Here is a 24487-nt window from a genome sequence, read left to right on the forward strand (position 1 = left end):
TTTTAAAAAATAATGAAAGGAATAGTAACAAATCCTTGAAAATATAGGCATGTAGAGTCATTAGGTATTTTAAAGCAGGAGATGGGAAAAATGTGAAATGCTTTCACCAGTACTCGAATTTCACATTTTCATCCATTAAGTGAATGTGTAATATTTACTTTTATTGTCATACAAATAAAGATATAAATTTATGTTTTTTTAATCTTACAGGCAGTACCTGAAATGGCTATAACAGATGAAATATATGATGAAAGAAGAAGAGATCATATATCGCATTTCATACTTCGTTTAGCTTATTGTAGAAGGTAAATATTTACAGTCAAGAAAGTAAAGGAACAGTTATAAATAGTAGCAATGTAATGTTGGGAAAATGTTTTTATGCAAACACGTAATCCGCTTTAACTATCTCATCTTGATAATAGCAAGTTGTCAACAAACCATGATTTGCTTTATGTTTTAGTAGTGAAATTTAAAAATTACATGCTTGCATTGCAGTTGATGAAGAAATCGGTACATTTATACTGGCATTTGCTTCAACACTTTTTTCTGTTCTCCCAAAAATAATACACAGATATGATTAAAAAGAAATTTTAAATTTTACAAACTAAATGCTGGTTCAGTGTGTGATTAATCAAAGTTATATTTCTGATTTATGATATTTCTCATTTATCCTGCATTCTAAAACTTTCTTAAATGGCCATTTGTGTTTAAAGGAGCAGACCATTAATTTTTTGATAAAATTTTCTTAAAAAAATCAAATTTTTCAATTTTGGTTCTAGCTTTTTTCCCTCATATTAACCCTTTTTTGGATTTGTCAAAAAGACCTGTATTTAACCAGCATTTATTAGCTAAATTTGTAGAATTACTTAGTCTCTATTTTTATAAACTTACATTCGTTAAGATGACATTTACATTACTAAAGGAAGTAAATAAGAAAAATAAATTATAAGCTAATATACCAAGTGACAAAAAGAATCTCATGACTGGATAAAACTGTTTATGCAGCTCAGAGGGTTCATAAATGTATGTCAAAAAAATTTTTGTACAAATGGCATGATTAGTATATGTTTTCAGTGTCACTTGCATTTAATGGGAATGTTAAAAAAAAAAAAAAAAAAAAAAAAAAAAGAATTCACATGCAGTTTTCTTTGTTTTTATGTAACACAAAACAGTTATACACATATGTTTCTTTGCTTTATTCAAGTTTTTTATTATTCAAAAAATAACTAATAAAGTGCTTTTTTTGTGAATGGTATTAATAATATAGTATTGTAATTATTTTTTAGTGTTTTTTTAATTAAGTCTTTCTTAAAAAACAACGTGGATTACTTTTTCTTAAAAGAACTCAAGACCCTGCGATCATTTCAAGATCCAAGGTTATCAAATAATTAGCACTGACCATACCCATAATAGGGAAGATGGTACTGCATTAGGTATTAAAAAGCATCTTAAGTTTTCCTTTTATATCCTCCCTACTCTATTGCACATAGAAGCCATAGCAGCTCTGATATATGGAAAAACAAATGAAGCATTCTTATATTCATCTCAGTCTATACCCACCTAGTCACATTATAACAAATCAAGACTTTCACAGTTTAACCTGTACTGACTCCCAGCTTTAATAACTGGTGATTTCAGCTTAACCTGGGAGAGATCGCGCGGGGCACTGAGTCACCTCATGTGTCGAAAATCAACAATCCAGACTGGAAACATTTCATGTTAATGAATCATCCTTCTAGTATCCTCCTGTCTGACACTCCCCTTGGAATGTGTATTGTTATTTTTACTTTTTTTCCCTTTCTCCCAGAGAAGCAATCGTTTCTTGGAATGCATGAAAGAACGGGGTAATTCAGTCACCCTGTGCAAACGTCATTGCTTCGAAATTTTTCATTAGGAGCAGTTTAGCTTGTTCTAGCTTCGTGCTTTGGAGTGTTTTCGTTACTTGTCTGTTGGATTAATTTGATAGATAATGGCTTACAAATGTAAATTTACAGAATATGAAAAAGAGATGGAACGTTTGAGAACTCTATTAGATGAAGTAGAGTTTTCTGATGAAGAAATTGATCAAGATAGTGAAAATGAATCTGATGAAGAAATATACAGTTCTCACGACAGCGAAAGTGAATTTGAGCAGAAAGATGAAGACGACAAAAATCCTGATTTAGAAGAAAGTACTTTTTTTAGCAAAAACAAAACAGTTTGGCAAAAAGGAAAACCAAATCAAAAAGTGAAAACATCTTCTCAAAATATAATAACTCATTTACCAGGATTAAAAGGTACTGCATGCAGTATAATGAAGCCTCTAGAAAGTTGGGAATTGTTTTTCAATGCTAAAATGATACGATCCATTGTAGAGTGCACAAATATTTATATTGAAAAAATATCTGTAAATTACACCAGAGAGCGAGATGTCAAAACGACAAATGACGTGGAAGTTAGAGCACTTTTTGGGCTTTTATATCTGTGCGGCTTGCATAAATCGTCACATACGAATGCGCAAGATTTGTGGGCTACTGATGGATCAGGCATTGAAATTTTACGGAACACAATGTCGTATAAAAGATTTATATTTCTTCTCAGGTGTCTACGGTTAGACAATGTGACCGATCGTGAATCTCGGAAAAAAGTGGACATACTGGTGGCTGTAAGAGAATTTTTTGCGAATTTCAATGAAAATTGCCAAAAGGCTTACATTATTGGTGAATACGTCACAATCAACGAAAAATTAGAGAAATTTCGCGGGCGGTGTTCCTTTCGTCAGTATATACCCAGCAAACCAGCGAAGTATGGAATAAAAATATTTGCCTTAGTAGATTCTAGGACATTTTACAGCTATCATGGAGATATACGCCGGACAACAGCCGGAAGGTCCTTTCAGAGTTTAAAATTCACCATTTGAAATTACAAAACGCTTGTGCTCCCCTTTGTTTGGATCAGGCAGAAACGTAACAATGGATAATTGGTATACGAGTTATCCTCTAGCAAAAGAACTTTTATCAAAGAAGCTAACCATTGTAGGAACCCTGAAGAGAAACAAGGCTGAAATTCCCACCGAGTTTGTTGAAACAAAAAGTAGGAAAGTTTATTCTTCTATATTTGGGTTCCAAAAGAACATGACATTAGTATCGTATGTGCCTAAAAAATCAAAATGTGTAGTTTTGTTATCTACAATGCACCGCGATGCTGCCATTGATGAAAGTGATGATACGAAGAAACCAGAAATAATTCACTTTTATAATACAATGAAAGGTGGAGTTGACAAAGTTGATGAAATGTCATCATTATATTCGACAGCTCGAAAAACTAACAGATGGCCGATGGTCGTTTTTTATTGCATATTGAACGTCGCTGCAATAAATGCCAGAGTTGCCTTACTGTCAACAAAAACCCCTCCCTTACAATATAGAAATAGGAGAAAATTCGTAAAAAATTTAGCATTATCTCTTATACAGCCCCACATAGAGATAAGAAAAAATATGCCAATACTTCCTAAAGTGCTTCGTGAAAGCATCAAAAATGCCACTTCTAATGGATCAGAGGAAGGTCCATCAAAGAAACCAAAACTCAACAAAGGCCGATGTGCTATGTGTCCGAGGTCTAAAGACAATAAAACTACAATTTCTTGCAAAACATGTGATAATTTTTCATGTAAAATGCATTCTTTCTATGTTTGCCAGAGGTGTATGCTGATTCCTTATCCCTGATTAGGTATGTATTTATTTTGAATGGAATTTTTCCTTAAATATTAAAATAAGTTTTCTTAAGTAAAGACGTATAGTTTCTTAATGAAATATTGCAATTATTGTTTATAATCAAATGGTTTTTATAAAATTTATAGCACATATTCCTAATAAAACTGATTGGGGTGACCCAGTCACCCCGCGCGATCTCTATTGTCAGTGATGGGTGCGCGCCTTCTGCTGGGTTAAAAAATCCTGCCTAGAATTCTGGACATCTCAACACATGTGGTAGAATTCTGAAGGATTTTGCTGCCCTGAATGGCATAAAAATTATAGGACTAAATGCCCCAACTGGAATAAATTATAATACTTTGTCAAAAGTCTTAGATACTTTTATTAAAAGGTTTACAACATACTCCACACATAGCAGTAGCAGAAGAAATGAGCTCAGCATATTTTCCATTGAATTTCTCCCTTTATGGACTATTATCCACCTACACCAAAAAGTTGGACCATTACCAATCAGCTTACATTCTGAGGAAAACTAGATTCATTAACTTGCAGTTCCAAACTTAAGTCTACCTTGATAAAGAATTTGCTATCACTAATCTCAACAACAGAATTAAAAAAGCACTTGTTGACTTGGTAAAAGTTGCCTGTTAAGAAAATTAATACTCTACCAGCTCATATTCTTGAAAAAAATCCGGCACACAAATCAAATAAGAAAACACTACATCGTAATAGAGTCAAAAGTCGTTAATTCGGACACCCATAATCTGGAATGATCTATAATCCGGACCTCAAAGCTACAGGTCCGGATTATACTAGTTTTAAAGGTTTATTAATTCAAAACTGGATTAGTTTTAAATTTAATAAACCATATATTATTTGACATTTCTTTTTAGTTTCATATTATCTTAAGGGAGGAAGAGAAGCTAAAAATTTGGTCTTTTTAATGTTGTTTATGTTTATGTTTTAATGTTGTTATCTTGTATATGTTTAGTATTTAGCTGTAATAATTTTTTTTCTAAATGTGAATTTAATTAATTGTAAATGTATCCTTTTATGTATTGTTTTATTGAAGAGAGGACTTAAGAAGATGGTTTATAAATCAAGAAGTTGATCTCTTTCGTTTTCGCTTTACTTCTGAGCAAACAAAAAGTCGGAAACTGTTTATGGACATAAATAACTTAAAGTATGAACCAGTAAGTAGTTTAAATGTTAACTTTTTAAATTATTTGGGTACTTACATATGAGTGCAATTACTTTGGTGCAATTTTGGGCTCTATTGCAAATGAAAAGGTAAAAGTTACTTATCGGATACCAGAGGGCTATTTTCACAACTTTTTTAAACAAGATTGCCAAATTATCGATATTTATCATAAGTAGTTAAACTTTATCAATATATTAAAATATTACTAAATAAGAGACATTATAATATGATACATTAACAAATAAAACAATGTCCTTCTTGATACCTTTCTGTAATTTTTTCCCACTGTTCTCTTTTCCATGTATACAGCAATTTTATTTTGCTTAAAAAAAATATCAGTGAGTTATACAAACTCAGGATTGTGCACTGGCTATCTAACAAGCTCATCGCATCATTATTGCCTTCAGTAATTTTGCTGTAAAATACTATATTTCTCCAAACACATTACTTTAGTTTCTTCCAATGTTGGCAAATTCCACAAATATGTATTTTAAAATTCAGTTAAAGGCAAAAAATATCAGAATTTGTGTATAAAAATGTTTGGAGCTGGGAATGGCAACACTGCTTGCTTGAAAGTTTGTTATGAGCAGGATTGCCTGAAGAAAGCTCATGTGCAATGGTTATCAGTTTCGTACATTTTGGAAATTTGGCCTCTTCTGCTAAGATGGTTGCAATAATACGTAAGCACCATTATTTGTTTAAATGCCAGTGAGTTTAGTTTAGTTTTTGTTTATAAAATATTACTTTGCCTTTTGAAATAATCAGTAACATGATTTAATGTATCTGTTTGTATTTAAAAATATTTCATTTATAAAATAACTAACCTTGATTTATGTATTATATAGAACTTCTTTTTTATTTTAGATAAAGCCAGAAGAAAAAGAGGATATATTTGAAAATTTATGTTTGGGACACTGTAATCCTGCAAAAGCACGAAGTATAGATTTCTATAAAGTAAGTTTTCTCTCATGATGTATTATGCAAATATTATTTAAACTTTTAAATTAATTTTATTTTTGCATTTAATATTAAAATGACTTAACAGATTTTTATTTGTGAACATTCTTATTTTGATAATTTAGTAGGGAACATTTTCTGCATTATTTTCTAATGAAAATGAAATTAAACTGAAAGCGAAAATAAAGAAGAATTCTAATTTTATACTAAATGTATTTTACACCCCCTACTATAAAACTCCATGCGAAAGTATTGGGCACTTACATATTATGTTGTCAACTGTAAAATTGTTGCCAAGCAGCATGATTTAGTGCAAATTATGGACAAGCATTGTGTAGCATACCTATATGCTTTTCCTTCATGTAACTCTCTCTGTATGACTGATTCTCGATAAGCCACTTCTTGTTTTTATGAACAAGGGTATAAGTGTACTGTTATATCTGTGTTCCCCTCCCCCTGCATTTTGGAAGGAAAAAAAAAAACACTCAAATTTGGACCTGCCTTTTTACAGCAGTGAATCATTTTCAGAGTTATGGGATCCTAGCATAAAAAAAAGTGTGTATTAATGGACACAATGTGGACAGATGAATATGTCCAACAAAACAGTACAGATAAATTGTAACAGTTATCTATAGGGAGTTTGTACTCATAGTCTTCTAAACAGGTGTTTTGATACAATGGGAGGGCCTAAAAAAATAGTAGAAATTGGCAAAAGCATTTTTACGAAAAACAAAAACATACTATGTCGAATACTGATTCTTTATTAAATAAAGAAACATTTCTTTCAGAATTCAGCTTGAATGACTGGCACAGCTTTCGTGGAATTTCCACTAACTTTCATGGCTTGATGTTAACCAACTTTCACAGTCAGTGGGGTAAAATATAAGTACCGTACTATATTTGACTGTTATGTAAATTGTCTTTCTCTGTTAAAATTAATATTTTAATAGAAAATATTTATTAATAATGCAACTTTTTTAAAGTCTTTTAAGAGACTGATTATGTAATGGCAGCTTCTTGATAGATTTCATCTACTAGTGCTTGCTTAATAGAAAAATGTAGTTATTTTACTTGCAGCTCTTATCTATGTAATCCGTATGGCAGCTTCTTGGCAATGATTTATATTTTATTATTTTGAAACAAATATCATTATTTTGTTTGTTTGATTTGCAGGATATAAGCTGGCCTTTATTTCTCATTTTACTGTTCATTTATACTTTATTAATTAATTATAATTAACCTTTAAGTTTTAAAATTATATTATGGCCAGTTTATCATGAAATATTATAATTGCATTTTAGTACAAATGTTTTAAAACATGTGGAAAACTTAATATATCAGTGATATCTGAATGATGAAAATGAAGCTTTATTTGCTGAGATCACATGCTAATTTATTCCTGTTGCAAAAATTTCTCCTATCTATGTGGTTACAGCTATTCTAATTCATAATTATTATTCATATTTATTTTTTGCTTATTCTGGTAAAATAACACTAATATATTCATGCCAACTGCTGATATTATAAACACAATCTAACAGTACATATTATATATACAGTCTGAAATCCGGACTCGTTGCGACTTCAGCGTGACACTCGTTGCGACTTCAGCGTGACACTCGTTGCGACACCCATTTTGTCAATTCATTAGTATGTACTATGCAAAGTCTGAGATCCGGACTCATCGGGAGGTCAGCGATTCCGTATTTGGGATTTTCCGGATACTAGATCATCAGTTTAAATCTAGTAAGATGGCATGTAGAAATTATAAAATTAAAACTATGAAATAATGAAGTATTTATGATCTAAAGGGTATCAAAATTTACAAAAAAAAAAAAAAAAAAAAAAAAGAAGAGCTTAATACAGTATAAAGTCTTTAATCCAGACATTCATAATCCAGACCTCAAAGCTACAAACTTTCTGTGCATGCTTATGCGCATAATACCTTTACGCATGTGCATATGTGTTTAATGTATAACGGATGGTATGAGCTAGTTTAAAATTATCTAATTATCTATTTCAGTTAATGTTGCAGATTGCATTGTTCCTTAATCTTCTAATTGGATCCGGCTTATTATTTTTTGCAGACTGTTAGAGCAATTTTATAAAAAGTGAGCTTGATCTTTCGATTATGTCCAAAAGTGTTTCCGATTCTGGAGCTGCCAAAGGATCTACAAAGCAAAAGCATGTTTCAGTGTCCATCAAATAAAAAGTAGAATTGCTGCAAAAAATGGATAAAGGCATGAAGAAAGTGACAGAGAGGTGATTTGTTTCTCTAACCATTCTGAAATCTGTTTATCAATTTCACGCTGCTATGCAAGGGGGGGGGACGTTGCCGCGCACAGTGAACTGGAAGTTGATCTGTCAGCACTATCCTCATCTTCAGGGCAGATGTTTTTATTTTATTTGGCTTATAATTCGTTACTAAATGTAATGTTTCATCTTGATGTACTCCGATATGATTTAAATCAATTTCCTCAATATGATTTAAATCAATTTCCTCATCATTATAAATATCACAAATACATATCAAATAGATGTTGCCGTGCACAATGAACTGGAAGCTGATCTGTCAGCACTATCCTCATCGTCATGGCAGATGTTTTTATTTTATTTGGCTTATAATTCGTTACTAAATGTAGTGTTTCATCTCGATGTACTCCGATATGATTTAAATCAATTTCCTCGATATGATTTAAATAAATCTCCTCGATATGATTTAAATCAATTTCCTCATCATTATAAATATCACAAATACATATCAAATAGTTTTCTGGTTTCAATTTTCTAATTTCAACTATGCGTAATGTATGCTTTATGCATGCGTGCGTTAAAAGAAATTTTTAATAAAGTAAATAAATAAATATTAAGCTTTTTTTTTTTTTTTTTTTGTAAATTTTGATACCCTTTAGATCTATGGGTATCATCAACAAAGTCTATTTTTAGCATATGGAAAGAAATTTTGGGTAAGTTTTTCCTCGTCAACATTTTTTAGCACATTTACCTTAAATCTGTAATCATCGCCAAGCGTAATGTCAGCATAAAAGCTTACCATACTCCTTTATTGTTCAATTACTAACATAAAAAAGTTATTTAGGCATCGCTACATAAGTCATTACTCAAGTTGTCATGTTTTGATAAACATGCAGTGATGAAAGGAAAGTATAATAAATAATGATTCACCAGGTTGGCGTCAGATCAACGATGCATCTACATGGAATGTTTCAGTTTGAGACACACAGCAATGGAGCCAAATTACTGATCGTTCAATTTTATGCTAAAATGATTGTTTCTTCAATAACAAGGTATTTTATTTAGTGTGGTAAGAATTGGAACTCTCCAGATGTTTTGTTATGCGCGGAGGGGAAAATCAAATGCACATGCATAAAGCCTACCAGAAAAATGTAGTTGGTGGTTTTGAGGTCCGGATTTTAGATCATTCTGGATAATGGGCGTCCGGATTTCAGACTTTGTTCTGTATATGGTGATAATATCTGGATAGATAGATGTGCTGATGATACAAACAAGCTAATAAAGGTACTGCATTTTAAGAATGCTTTATTTATGTTTCTGCTAATTTTTTTTTCTTTTCTAATATGGCAAATTTTTTTTTCATAGGTTCCATTTGTTGAAGTTCTAGACTTGATTAAAAACAAAAAAGTGTTTTTGAAAAAGGGGTTTGCATATATTCCTGAAGATGATATGGTCATAACTATTGCATCTGCATATAGAGCACATCTTTCTCATTCTTTAGCTGTGAGTTCAGTTATTTATCATTGTAATTTTATTTTTAAAACAATTGTTTAAACTGATATTTTATATTCTGTTATAGATTTGTATTTTTTAATAACCAATATTCAACTTGTTTATAGTAGTACATGTTTATAGATCTTGTATATATTGTGTTGCAAATTGATATATTAATCCAAGCAAAAAGCATAAGAACAGTTAACTGCATGCTGTGTTCTGAAAGATTTTATATATTCTGAAAATGTAGACTTGACCATTTTGATCAAAGAAAAAGCATATAAAGCAAAGTAACTAATAGGACTTTAATTATAGATTACAAATATAATTAAAGTCCTATTAGTTACTTTGCTTTAATTATAGATTATAGTTATTAATTAACTAATAGGACTATAGTTATAGGTTAAAAAACTAATCAAATCTTCATTTAAAAGTTATTGTTAATGATAAAATAAGTATGATTGTTATTAAGTTTCTGCTTAATCCTCTGAGCGGCACGGGTTTTTGGATCTGTCATGAAGACCTGTATTCAAAGACACTTCATTAGCTAAATTTGTATATTTACTTACTTTAGGCTCTATTTTCATAAACTTACATTTATTTAAGATGATATTTATATTATTAAAGAAAGTAAGAAAGCAAAATATCATAAATTATAAGCTAATATATAACAAATGACAAAAAATCTCATGACTGGATAAAGCTGGCCATAACGCTCAGAGGGTTAAGGAAATCAAAGGTATAGGTTAATATATAAAGTATTCTTAATGTAATGGGATAATAGCAGTTTTCAAAATCCACTTGATATACCACTGTTGAATACCAATTATATATTCATATTTTATATCAATGATTTGTATTCTGTCCAGTTACTTTTCTTTTACAAAAATTGCTGTAGCTTTTTGGTTTTTTGCATACTTTTTTTAATAATTAATGTTATTTTTTGTAAAGTTTATTTTTAATTATGTTATTTTTGTAAACATAACAGAAAACATTTTATCATGGTAATTTGTCACTAAATTTAATTTTGGAACATATTTTAATTAAACTTTGGGCTACTATCAGATTATATGGTGAAGAACTGTAATCCTGTGATTAATCATTAAATTTGGGATTGGTATTTTTCGCTGTGTCAAAACCTACTTTTTTCCCAGGAAGAGGCTAGAACTATGGCAGTATTTCATTCTTTCTGTATTCTTATATTGTTTCATTAGGTTTGGTGATTATATACCATTTTACCAAATTTAAATGTTTCAGCTCTGCAACATATAAGCGATTGGCAAATTTTTTCTCAAAATTTTCAAATATAGTAATGTTATTATGATGTCATTAATACATTGAGTGCCATAGAACTTTTCATGAATCCAGTCTAATAAGCCAGTTTTTATGTTGTAGTTGACGTATTAACAGAAATTTTTTCGCAAAAGCCAAGTACAAGATAATTCATGTGTAGAAATAATTCAACCTTTCACAATCAGAAACTGTGTATAAATTCGTTAGTAATAATAGAGATATAGGGCCAAGCACATCACATTTGTGTCTTTCTTGTGTGTGTTATTTTATAATCAAGTTATAAATGCCTCAATATGGATAGGAAAAGACCACTGACTGTAAAAGAAATTGAGTTCTACTTTAATATTCTAAGTGATCTGGAATTTGATGAGATTGTCAATGATGATGATAATGACAATAGCGATTATGTACCTTCTGAGAATTCAAGTGGGAACAGTGATGATGAAGTCATCTCTGAACCTGAAGATGGGATGATTCTCGAACATGAAGACAATCACGGTGCTTCCCAAGAAACCACTCCAAATGCAAATGATAACTTGTGAACAGGAAATCACCAAATTCCTGAACTATTTATTTTCCAAGAAAATGTTGGTTTGAAGTTGGATACAACAAATCTTGCAGTCCAAATGCTGGTAGACATATTGCTTTTTCATGAATTTCTTGCATTACTGGTCAAACAAATAAATTTATATGCTATACAAGAAATTGGAAAATATAATCAAAGGATTGGATTATTCAATTATGGCAAAGCACATGAGGGCTATTTGCCTAAAGGGAGGGATGCCTTCGTGGAGGACTTTCTAAGGGAAACTGGCTTGTATACATGTTACACATGGGGAAAATCACAAAAACGCCCATGCAGCCAGCCCGTTCGCGGGATTCGAACCTCGGACCGAACTACCAGTGTTCAGTGTCTTTACCGCTCGGCTGCTGGTGGACCATAATCAAAGGAAACAAATCTGTGAGATTGTTACAGTAAAAAGACGTTAGCTCTGCAAAAATTAAAGTTGATTTTTTTTTATTTCTATTATAAATGGGCCCTTGTTCTTTTCCTTGAATGGAACACTACTGGAGTAGAAACAAAATGCATAATGTAATGTTTTGGTGATCATGTACGAGTCAAAATAGATTTCAATTGTTATTGTAGTATTTGCACTTCATTGAGAACTCAGTACCATCTCCCGACAGATTAACATGGACCTGTTCTAAATCATTTCAAGGATATTATTTGCCAAATAAAAATATTTGTATCAATGAATCAATGATGTTGTCTCGTGGAAGATTGCATTTCCGGCAGTACATAAAGAATAAAATGCACAAATACAGTGTCAAGCAGCATGAGCTAAGTTGAAGCCAATGGTGTTGTTATGAAAATAAATGTTTACAGCAGAAAATGTAAGGAATTTCAACAATTTAGGTCACTTTACTGATGTTGTCTTACACTAACTTGAGGACTACATTAATAAGGGGTATGGAGTATACATGGATAATTTTTCTAATTCTGTTGCCTTTATGAAATTACTAACTGCACAAAAAATGTATGTGAGCAGAACTCTACAAAATAACAGAAAGAGGAATTCCTCAGATGTGGGAAATCACAAACTGAAAAATGTAAAGGTTTTTTTGGCAGCAAAATGGTCCTGTTACTGTTTGTGAATGGAAAGACAAGGTATCCTTACCATTTGAAATATGCATGTTGTTGAAATGGTAGAGGTGTCCAATCACAGTAGAAAACATTCAATGAAACAAGTGGCAGATTGGCCAAAGGAATCGGTCCTGGAAAAAATACTCTGGCCCTAAGGCCTCATATGAAATGTCTTATACATATAAGTTATCATTATCATAATCATCAACATAAAAAATACTTTTATAAAATAAAAATATATCTTTGCAGGAAAGTAACACCTCATTCATACATATATACGTACAAACTACGAAAAATAAATAACAGTGAATAATTATATAAACAAAACAGCAGTTGATTTATAATTAGTTATTTAAATATTTTTTAATTCCAGGCACCTGGGCAAATATTTCCCCTACTGTATCTTCAATTTTTGCTTTACTCAAAATATCCTTCTTTATGGTCATCAATAGCAATAACTACAAATTAGTTTGCTTCATAGTACTCTTTAATCTAATTTTTACAATTTTTAATTTTGAAAAAGCTGTTTCGTATTCAACTTGCATTATAGATAGGGTGAATACAAATTTATAAGCAAAAAAGACATTGGTGTACACGTTACTATATAAATTATATTTCAAGAGTAATTTATATACACACAAGACACACAATTTTTTGTAAAAATTGCATTTAACTTTGGATGAATGCTAATTAAGAGATATTCTCAGAAGTAAGAAGGAAGAGTCAGTCAGAAGGAAAGAGTGCTTGACTTGATATCAGTTTCAAAATAATGATTTTCAATTCAAAATTTTAATATTTCCCATTTACTTATTAGCTCCTGATATTCATCCTTAAGATTATCAATTGTTTCACCTGCATAGTGCCCTAATAATATAGATAACTAGTCGAAAGAGGTTGGCGACAATGGCTCTGAAAAGATTTTGCCATCGAGAAGAGATATATCTTCATACAACTTCCTATGCCCTTTAAACCTACTTTCCATTGATGAAATTATGTTATCCATTATAAAATTAAAGACAAATATTATATTAACTTTCGAAAGTTATATTTATTTCGAAAGATAATATATCTTTATATAATTTAATATATAAAGATATATTAACTTTCGAATTGCTTGACAGAGCAATTGAAATTATAGTATGATGATTCTTTGTCATCCATTTGCTTCACTTTTCAGCATCTTCTAGCTTGTAGTCTTCTTTTATAATTATATCAGCCTTTCTAGTTTATTATTACAATCCATTTCAAGCAATTTTGATGTGTTAAATATTAAATTAAAGTTTTTAGAAATGGCTTTTAAAGAGCTTGTAGCCTCCCTAACCATATTATATGGTAGTATGTAATCTCATCCTTTAGTCTGCACATATTTCGCTACTAGCTCAGTATACTGAAACATTTTCAAATATTCGTGAGCAGACAAAATTATTCTAAAAGTTGATATTTTGTCCAGAATATATTTTGCCATTTGCCATATCTGTGCATTTTGTGTATCACTGAAAGCAATACTTGTTATAAAACATGTTTATAGCCTCGGAATTTCACAACAAATTAATAAAAGTAGAGAGCAAAATGATTCCTCCTACCTTGTATCCAGCGCAGTTTCAAGTGAGAAGACAGCTAATTAAGTTGTAATCCAAAAAAGGTTGTAGACAAAAATTGTAAGTGAAACACATTTTTATTAATACACGAAAATAGATTAAGATTCGTTAGTATTAAAATACATATTGAAAAAGGGAGTTATATAATAGAGAGTGTCATATCACTGTCCTTTCCTGAAGGAGTGAGAAAAAGGTAAGAGTAAAGAATAAGTGAGTTACACAATTAACACCTTTGCAGGGTTTCCAGTTCATAACGTTTATCGTGCTATTAGCGACAGTCCACCACTATATACTTTTGAGAACAATACTTTTGAGTGCAAAGCATTTATAAGAATTTTCGGGAATGCAGGAGAGGTTGTAAATAAATTTAGGTATATCTCACTATGTTTCCGTTAATAATCATTTTTAATGTTATTTGAGGACTATTAAAAACACTCTTTAATTTTATGGAAAAAAAACTTTCCGCACATTCTATCATATAGAAGTTTCATTCATAACATCCCAACTGGAAAAGGCAGTTGTAGGTTAAGTTAATTGGTAAGCACCCGTGCATTCCTGAAAGTACATTGTGTATTGCTTAGTCTTGTTAACTAGTAAGCTGCATCTCAGTTTTTAATGGAAGATGGCCCTGCGGGTGTTCCGAGGGTCTCCCAACTTTTAATCCTCTACTATCAGCTTCCCGACAGAATTTCGACTGCCCTTGTATTTTGAGTGCTCGCTTGGTTCAAGCGAAAGCATGGATGACTGTAAATTTATAATAGCTTCACATTATAAGCTGACAAAGATCCATGCACATGGTGGCTTATAATGTGAAGATATTATAAGTTTACCAATAGCTACGCCTTCTTCGGGATTCGAACCCAGACCCTTCACTACGGCATTCAGCGTCATTAACCATTATACCGCCTGGGTAACCCTATATATACCAACAGCATAGAAACACCAAATTTATACATAACCAAGTGTTTGGATTTTATTCCTTAAAATACACTATAGGTCGAACTAGGCATCTGGTGGCCTTTTTGCATGCACGCACTGTGCACTTAACAGAACTGGACCTGAATATGAGATAGATTCTGATATAAAGATGCAAATATCGACGTTTCAAAAAATTAGATTGAAGTACAGATTCATAAGAAGATAACAAATATGGTGCTGTTCATTAAAATTTTTATACCAGGAAGCAAAGCAAATAACAGAATGATATTTATCGTATGTATTGTATTTTCGAACTCCATCTAGTTTCACTGATGAGATGAAGCTTCTTAGATTTGGTTTTGTTATTGATTCCTTTCCACACATAAATTCTTTAACAGTGTTCTTTAAAGAATTTGCCACTCATTTATTAGGGAAAAAAAGAAACGTTCCTTGTAAAACGCTATTCATAGAATCGACCAGTACTAAATTTAGAGCATAGCACTAACACCAAACATGAATTTGCTGAAGTGCGTTTTCAGTCAACCATTCAGTAAAATCATTGTAAGCCCTGGGTATATTTAACACACCTTCTGTAGAATTGCCGATGCATTTTCTGATATCAATGTCCATGCTTTCTAAAAAGTTGATATCATATTGCAAATACTGAGTCCAGTGGAATCTGTACAAGGTAAAATACCTATCACTCTACCATATATTTTTACTTCCTTACTTACAAAGTTAAAAGGAAGTATTCTAATCACGAAAAGTTTCAGGCAACATATTTCAACGAAAATACCCATTTTGACCGCTATCGAATGAAATTTAATGATGTTTTTGCTTGATATCTGTACATAAGGACAGAATAAAAGAATATTTTCCTCCCCCCCAAAAAAATAAAACTGCTTTAAAATGAAAATTCTGAAGAGAATTTTTCGTGGCGTATGTACGAACATATGTACATACGTATCTCGCATAACTCAAAAACGAGTAGCCTCAGAACATTGAAATTTTGTATATAGGACTGCTATAACATGCAGATGTGCACTTCGTATTTTGGTTGCAATCAGCCGCACCAAACGTATATAAATTTATTTATATTGTAAGGATCTTAAGTTTTACTAACGTTTATTTTATTTTAAATCTTTACTATCACTTCTTATTTTCTACTTCCGGCCAGAATTATAAGCGTTAAGGTTTTTATGCAAAGTTTGTCTGGCGAACGCCAAGTATTTAAGTTGTGGCCTTTTGCCAAGCGAGAGAGAGGAAGCAGTGAGTTCGAAGCAGGCCGCTTACCTTAGAAGTTACGCAGTTGCTGTTTGCCTTCCAGGCCAGAGGTTTTAATCCTCTTGATAACTTTTAAACGTATTGTAGTGTTCTCAGTTATCTGTACTACATACACTTCCTGTTAATATAAGGCCAATCTTCCACGTTTATTATTCTAAAGTTAAATTAGAGTTTAGTTTTATTTTTATACTTTTACGTTAGACCCCAAGTGGCGGGTCAGTGTATTCCGAAGTACAGAAGTTATTGTATATAGAGAAAAATAAAGGGTTTTGTATATCCTTCGCCTGTATCCTGTCTACTTACTACAATTAGTGAACATAGCTTTAGTAAGCTCTCTGTGCCTAGTCAGGTCCTTGTATGTTCCCGAAGAAGGTTAGAAGGAACAATGACCCTGATAGTGGTGACCAACGAAGAAGAATAACCATGGCTGAGTTTCAAGAAGAACCTGTGCTGCCTGCAGAAACGGCTCAGAATCAAATGCCAGCTGCCGCCCTGGAAGAATTTGGTTACATCGTCCAGACCATGCACGCTTCGATGAAACCAGGAGCAACATTTAACGGAAACTCACCGGTAACCAGTTTTTTGGAAAAATTGGAGGACCACTTCATGCTCTACCCCGTGCACGAGCTTCAAAAAGTTACCTTAGCTACCAGTGCTTTGAGGGGCCAAGCGCTTAACTGGTTCAAATGTATAGGCAGAAGTCTCTTGGGTCAAGCAGGAAGTCCCACCTATACTTACGAAAATTTCAAGACTGCCCTACTAAAAGCCTTCTCTGTTGTAAGGGATCGTGCGAAATTAGAAACGGAACTTTTCAGTATATATCAACAAAGAATCGAAAACCTCTCGAGCTTTATTTTAAGAAAAATTCACATTTTCAAGCTCTTGTATGGAAACCGTCCGGATCCTGAAATAATTCAAGTGATTTTGCCGAGGTTACTGCCCCAAGTGCAAGACTTTATTGAATTAAGAAATCCGACTACACTGGAAAAGTTATTTGAGCTAGCAATCCAGTTTGAAAGTAGAAGAACGGCGGACGTCGAAAGAAGACGCCAATATCAACAGCGAAACGAATTTGATACGCCAAGACTACAGCAAACTCAAGCATACGGCTACGGAGAAAAAGCGAATCAGTGGGTAAGGAAACCCGAGCATTCAAAAACAGCCGGCGAACGTCGACAGTTCAATAGCAACCTAGGAAAAAAGTCTCAAGGCCAGGGGAAAAAGAAGGAAAGAACGGAAATGAAAAATAATTTAAACGGATTTCTGCTGACGAGAGGGTGCGGAAATCCGAAGGCCACGAAAACCCCTCTTTCTACAAGTTAAATACAGTAATGGTGAGAAATTTGACTTTTCCGAAGATTGAAGTCTTGGTGAATAATATCCCAGCCACCGCACTCCTGGATACCGGCGCGCAGTGTTCCTGTGTGGCAGAAAAGTTTTTTAGGAAGTATTTTCGCAAATACCGCATATATAATGCGGATAATACGACAGTGTTAGCGGCGCAAGGAGAAAAATGTAAGTGCGTAGGTAAAGTACCTTTGTATATCCGTATCAAGGACGAACAAATAAAGGTGATGTTTTTTATAGTAAAGAATCTGCAAGCACATTTAATTTTAGGAATAGATTTTCTTTCAGAAGCCCAAGCTACGCTGGATTTTAATGAAGCGTCCCTTAAGCTGACAATGAAACCAGTTCGTATTGAAAACGCTGAACTGCCGATGTTAAAACTTGACCACCTGCCTAATGACGAGCAAGATAGAATCCGACAAGTGGTAAGTGAATTTGCTTCGTTATTTAGTGATATTCCAGGATTTACTCAGGTTACTAACCATAGTATTGACACCGGAGATGCAATGCCAGTTCGCCAAAAACCATACCGGTATGATAAGAATAAGGAAAAAATTATAGAATGGCACATTACCGATATGCTACGTAAAAATATCATAACGCCCATCTCAAGTAGTTATGCTAGCCCGGTGGTTTTATGTAAGAAAAATAATGACTATCCTTTGGAGCATCCAAAAAGGTGGAGATTCGCTATTGATTACCGTAAGTTAAATTCCATAACGAAATATCCGGTATATCCGTTACCGATCATAGAAGAAATTTTAAGGAACATAAAATCAACTAAATTTATGACGACTTTAGACTTAACGACTGGTTATTTTCAAATAGGGGTGAGGCCTGAGGACGTGCCTAAGACTGCTTTTATAACCAAGTCTGGCACTTATGCATTTTTGCGTATGCCGTTTGGCCTTTCAGGGGCCCCAGCAACATTTCAGCGATGCATGGACATTGTGTTAAGACCTGTTCTTGGAAAGTCCACATTTATCTATTTAGACGATATCATTATTACTAGTGATAATCTCGACCAACATGTACAGGATTTAAGACAGGTGTTTTCTTTATTAAATGAGGCCGGTCTAAAAGTTAATGTCGAAAAGTGCAAATTTGCAGCCCCTGAATTAAAATATTTAGGTTACAAAATATCTCAAAAAGGGATCGAGACAGATGAATCAAAAATAATCGCTGTACAAAAGTATTCGCAAAATCAGCAGCCCGTGGCATTTTTTAGCCGAACTTTAAATCAAACACAAAGAAACTATTCCGTGACCGAGAGAGAGGCACTTGCAGTTCTGTTAGCAGTGCAAAAGTTCCGAGTCTATTTTGGAAAGGCGCCGATAACAGTGTACTCTGATCATGCGGCGGTAACTAGATTGTACTCAGGAAAAAATTTATCCCCAAGGTTAATAAGATGGGCACTCAAGCTGCAAGAATATAATCTGGTAATCAAGCATACCCCTGGAAAGGAAAATATCGTAGCAGATGCCCTATCAAGGATTAAAATAGATGAACAAGGCAATACCGTAAAGATGGCAATGCTTACAGCGTGTACAATAAATTCCCGAGAAACTGTAATAACCGAACTGGGTAAGGATCCTGAGTTTGAAAGCATTTATGAGTATTCGAAGGATCCTGAAAATTTTAGCCACCAAGATATTGTGGCGATAAGAAATAGGGCGGCCCATTACGAACTAATAGATGGTCTATTATTCTATACAAAGACTACGAATTCCAACAACGAATTTCGACCTGTTATCCCAGCTAGTCTTAGATTAAATATCCTGCAGGAGCTCCATGACAGCCCTTTAGCTTCTCATGCTGGTATTCGAAAAACTATCCAACGTGTACGCGAGGCAGTCTATTTTCCTGAACTGCAAAAGTTAACAAGGGCGTATGTCCAGTCCTGCCCAACATGTCAAGCCGTTAATTATATTAATTTCCGCCCGGCCGGGTTTCTAAATAGTATTAAATCCGAATTTCCAAATGAAATAATTGGCATCGATTTATTGGGCCCTTTCCCAAAAAGTCAGTTAAATAAAAGTCGCTATCTCCTTGTTATGGTTGATCATTTTAGTAAATGGACCGAAATTGTTCCCTTAAACGAGCCTCCGCGAAATTAGTTACTGATTCTATTTTAAATAAATATATTTTAAAATACGGGGCGCCCCTAAAAGTTATATCGGATAATGGTTCTCAATTTGTAAGTAATATATTTGAAGACATGTGCCAAAAACTGGGCATACGTCATTTAAAAATGGTCCCGTATTGGCCGCAATCAAATATAGCGGAACGGGTCAATAGAAATATAGTGAAAATTATCCGTAGTTATGTTAAAAATTTTCATAAAAGCTGGGATAACTATGTCAATGAATTTGCTTTCGCCCTTAGGACCGCAAAACATGATACAACGGTCAAAACTCCTGCTGAGTTATTTCTAGGCAGAAAGATTATAACACCGTTAGATAAATTATTTTATGTGCAACAAAGAGCCCCAGAATTTAAAATGCGTGATATAGAAAAACTAATAAAAGAAGCAAAAAAGAATACGGAAGTAGCACAAAGAAAACAGAAGCTATATTATGATTTGAAATGACGGGGAGTTACTTATAAAGTAGGGGATGAAGTTTTAAAAATTAAGCATTCACTTTCTTCAGCACCAGAAGATAAAACTGCCAAATTTTTTCCACGATTTGAAGGACCATATGTTATAGAAAAAATAACTCACGCTGTTGTAGTGTTAAAAGCCAGAAATGGTGAAACCTGTTCTGCAAACATTGATCAAATCAAACCCTACTTCGATCGTAATAAAATGCAAATATTTTCAGATCTTTTGCAGGATCCGGCACGGCAGACACAGCAGGCACAAGCTCCAGAGATGGAACAACGACAAGTACAAGGGCAAGCCATTAAGAGGCAGGAGCAAGGAAAAGAAAATTTCCCCGCGGAAAAATTGAAGGTAGCAAGAAAAAGAAGCCGTTCCACCGTCCAGAAAAGAGAGTTCACGAACACCCCCAGAATGAAGAAGGGAGAAGGACGACATATGTGAAGAGAACCAGGAGAAATGACGGCAACTATAACCCGGCTTTAAAACGGAAGATCTACTCATCCGACAGAACTCTTCGCAGCAAAAGTCGCCGAACTGCGGAAGGGCCATCAGCGGCGGAGGAAAAGTTACAAGGAAAATTTGAACGGCCAACAACGAGGTCCAAGCAGGAACACAACAGAAGTTTCCCGGTTCCGCCAAGACCAGCTGCCATCAAACGGCCAAGACCACAAGCAGAGGAGAAAAAGAAGGTATGCAAGGGTGGCCGAACTGGTGAAAAAAGGAAGCTTCCAGAGGAAAGCACTGAAGGGTGAGCCCGTACAAGAAGGAGGATAAATCAAACTACTATCTGCAGTACCTTTAAAGACTGGGCCCAGAAAAGGATGTCCGAATATTACAAAGATAAGTAAAATTTTATGTTACTTTGCAAACTTAAGTTAATCTTTCATTCTTACTGCGAGTGGGAGATTTCAAGAAGTTTTACCTCATGCGAGGTCTACCTTTATTGCCAAAAGGGCGAGAAATGAGTTGTGACCGATTTTCGTATTATGTTTTTCAATTACTCGCGCGTAAAACTAAAGTTGATGTATAATAGCATTGTGTAAAAACTTAAATATTGTAAAAAGTTATTGTATAAATTTTATTTAAAACATTCTAGCAAGAAAGAAGTTTTAGTCTGAAAGACTTTTTGAAATGTATTATTTCAATGTAGAAAGAATTGGCACTTGCTTTGAAAAGAATAGAAGTTAACAATGTACTACTAATGTATGTTTTCAAATGTGTAAAATTAACGGCATGTTGATATGTTCTTATATACATGTGAACTGTTATTTTAAATGTTAAGAAATACCGTGATATGGTAAAAGTGAAAGTAATGTTAAAAATTTGTTATTCGTGTGACTGTAAAGACTAAATCATAGCGAATATGTGTTAAAGGTTGAATGATGTAGTTAGGCTCTCTGACACTATACTTTAGAGTTAGCCACTTTTAGAATAGTACCTCAGGGTTTAGAGTTGAAATTAGGGTGTGTTAAGAGGTCTCGTTATGTTGAATTTTAACACGTTAGTGTTTTGATTGTAGGAGGAAGTGTGGCACACGTAGACAGAAGAAACACATTCGTGTTTGGTGTTCTTTTACAACACATGTCAGAGAGCACGGGGAGAGATAATTAAAATAGTCATGAATGAAATAAGAATGTTAAGAGAAGTATAATTGTATATGTTACTTGCCATTTCATTGTGTAACATTTCATTAAACTAGTTTTCCTTCCAGATCTCTGGAAGGAACCAGAATTGAATAAAAGCTCCTGTTTAGATGCAGTACAGATGAAAAAAATTTTTTTGTATCCTGAGAGCTGCTATTGTAACAAATTTCTTTCTTTTAAATTTCTAGTTTCTAGCGAAGTTATGTTTGTAAAAGATTGGCCTCGCATTAGATTCTAGAGCTAAAAATTTTCAACAAGGTCGTTTTAGACCTCAGTTTCAAACTAATTAACTCTGGCGGGAAGTATGTAAGGATCTTAAGTTTTACTAACGTTTATTTTATTTTAAATCTTTACTATCACTTCTTATTTTCTACTTCCGGCCAGAATTATAAGCGTTAAGGTTTTTATGCAAAGTTTGTCTGGCGAACGCCAAGTATTTAAGTTGTGGCCTTTTGCCAAGCGAGAGAGAGGAAGCAGTGAGTTCGAAGCAGGCCGCTTACCTTAGAAGTTACGCAGTTGCTGTTTGCCTTCCAGGCCAGAGGTTTTAATCCTCTTGATAACTTTTAAATGTATTGTAGTGTTCTCAGTTATCTGTACTACATACACTTCCTGTTAATATAAGGCCAATCTTCCATGTTTATTATTCTAAAGTTAAATTAGAGTTTAGTTTTATTTTTATACTTTTACGTTAGACCCCAAGTGGCGGGTCAGTGTATTCCGAAGTACGGAAGTTATTGTATATAGAGAAAAATAAAGGGTTTTGTATACCCTTCACCTGTATCCTGTCTACTTACTACAATTAGTGAACATAGCTTTAGTAAGCTCTCTGTTCCTAGTCAGGTCCTTGTATGTTCCCAAAGAAGGTTAGAAGGAACAATGACCCTGATAATATATATATCCACTCTGTTACCCAGCTCAGTGATCTCAGTTTCTTTACTCTTATATGTTTGAAAATTGTACATTTTTTGCTGTTCCAGATTTTAAATTACTTCCAAAGAGGCTTTTTTTTAATGTTTTGTGTATTGCCATTATATATTAAATATCATGTTCTTTGCACCTAAACCATAAAATTCAGTTCAACAGCAATGTCGCAAAATAATTTTAAAATGAGCATATCTTTAGAATTTCCGGTACACAGTTCTGTGTGCTGGAGATAAAAGTCCCACCCTCACCCCCTTAGAGTGTTGCCATTGCTCGCTTTTGAATCGTTGAGTTTGTTAATCAAAAATTGGTTAAAGTTTTACAAAATATGAAATTTATAATAAAATAAATTCCAAATTTCAAATTTGGGCTTTCAGATGCCCATATTTGCAGTAGTATTATGTCATTCAAAATTGAATGGCTCTAGGTACCATTGTTTTATCACAATGCAAGAAACATACATACATGTAAATTCTTCATTATTTAATCTCTTCAAATATACAGGGCGATAGTATTTGGTGGCAATGGTTTGAAAAGTGATACAGTCTTTTAAAGTTTTCAACACAAAACGAAAATAATAGTCATTCAGGAACAAAGCCCCTTTGGACTAATAATCTTTTGTTTTTCAGAACAACATATTTCTTCATTCTTCTTTTGTAGGATTTTTTTATTCAACTTCATTTTCTTTAGAGCAGGTTCATCATGACAGGCCTTTCATGTCTTTATCAATAGTTTTGAACTGATAATTTAATTTCGTTTCTTCATGGAAAAAACTTAGAAGTAGATCCCACTGCTTCATTAGTTTTCCTTAGTGCTTAACTCGAGACACAGCCACCTTGTGTGTGCACATGCATTAACATTTTACTTATTTTTTCATGAACCCTCTAGAAGGTTTTTAAAATTTTTTCAATGTATATCACATTTGTTTAAGTAATAGAACACCTGCAGTAAAATTTTATCTACGTTTATTGTCAATTTAAAAGCTGGTTTTCTTATTACTAAATTTATGAAGTGAAATGGGCAACCCATAATGATTAATTCTAGTTGAAGCTTTTCAGAAAGATTCGCAAACCTTTTCAGCCATATTGAGTGCAAACAAAAACAGCACTTTCATCCTTTGCCTCCTTAGAATAAATTGTAACAAACTGATATAACTTGCAATTACTTTCTCTGCTTCCATCAACAGAGAAAAAGAAAACAAAGTTTTGCAAAATACTATCAGATCTTTTTGGTGAATATTTGCTATCTCACTAAAAATGGCAGAAGTTTTTGTTTTAGCATATGAATACTTTTTTGTAACTTCTGAATCGGGAAATACCTTCCTAAACAGAGGACCATTTGATCTACAGCATTCAAGATAATAAAGTGTTCAACAAAAATCTGTAAATAAACATTTATCTTGAATCACATTAACTTAAAAATCACCAAATTTTTGAAAAAAATTGTTTTCTTTTTTTTGAGGGGGAGGAGTTAATTGACTTTCTGATTTTTAGCATTTTATTTATGCTTGTTTGATTTCAGATGTTTCACACTATTACTTTTTCTATCATGAAATATTTTAAAATCGCATCCACATATCTTGCAAAATGCATTTGTGGATTCATTGATGCAATGAAACTTCTGTATGTACATATTAGCA

General features: G+C 33.1%; 1 protein-coding gene across 2 annotated transcripts in view; it reads left to right on the top strand.

Annotated features, from left to right (window-relative positions):
* The window catches only part of Prim2 (DNA primase subunit 2), a 71405-nt gene that overhangs the window by 26982 nt on the left and 19936 nt on the right, over window positions 1–24487 (top strand). For both annotated transcript variants that reach the window (XM_035357329.2, XM_035357330.2), the window contains exons 4-7: window positions 211–305; window positions 4765–4885; window positions 5758–5847; window positions 9469–9606. In XM_035357329.2, the coding sequence (XP_035213220.1) occupies window positions 211–305; window positions 4765–4885; window positions 5758–5847; window positions 9469–9606 (444 nt within the window). The remainder of the gene's footprint in view (window positions 1–210; window positions 306–4764; window positions 4886–5757; window positions 5848–9468; window positions 9607–24487) is intronic.

Source organism: Stegodyphus dumicola, chromosome 1, assembly GCF_044657685.1.
Source record: "Stegodyphus dumicola isolate Sdum_Otavi_A_Nest chromosome 1, ASM4465768v1".
Taxonomy (NCBI): domain Eukaryota; kingdom Metazoa; phylum Arthropoda; class Arachnida; order Araneae; family Eresidae; genus Stegodyphus; species Stegodyphus dumicola.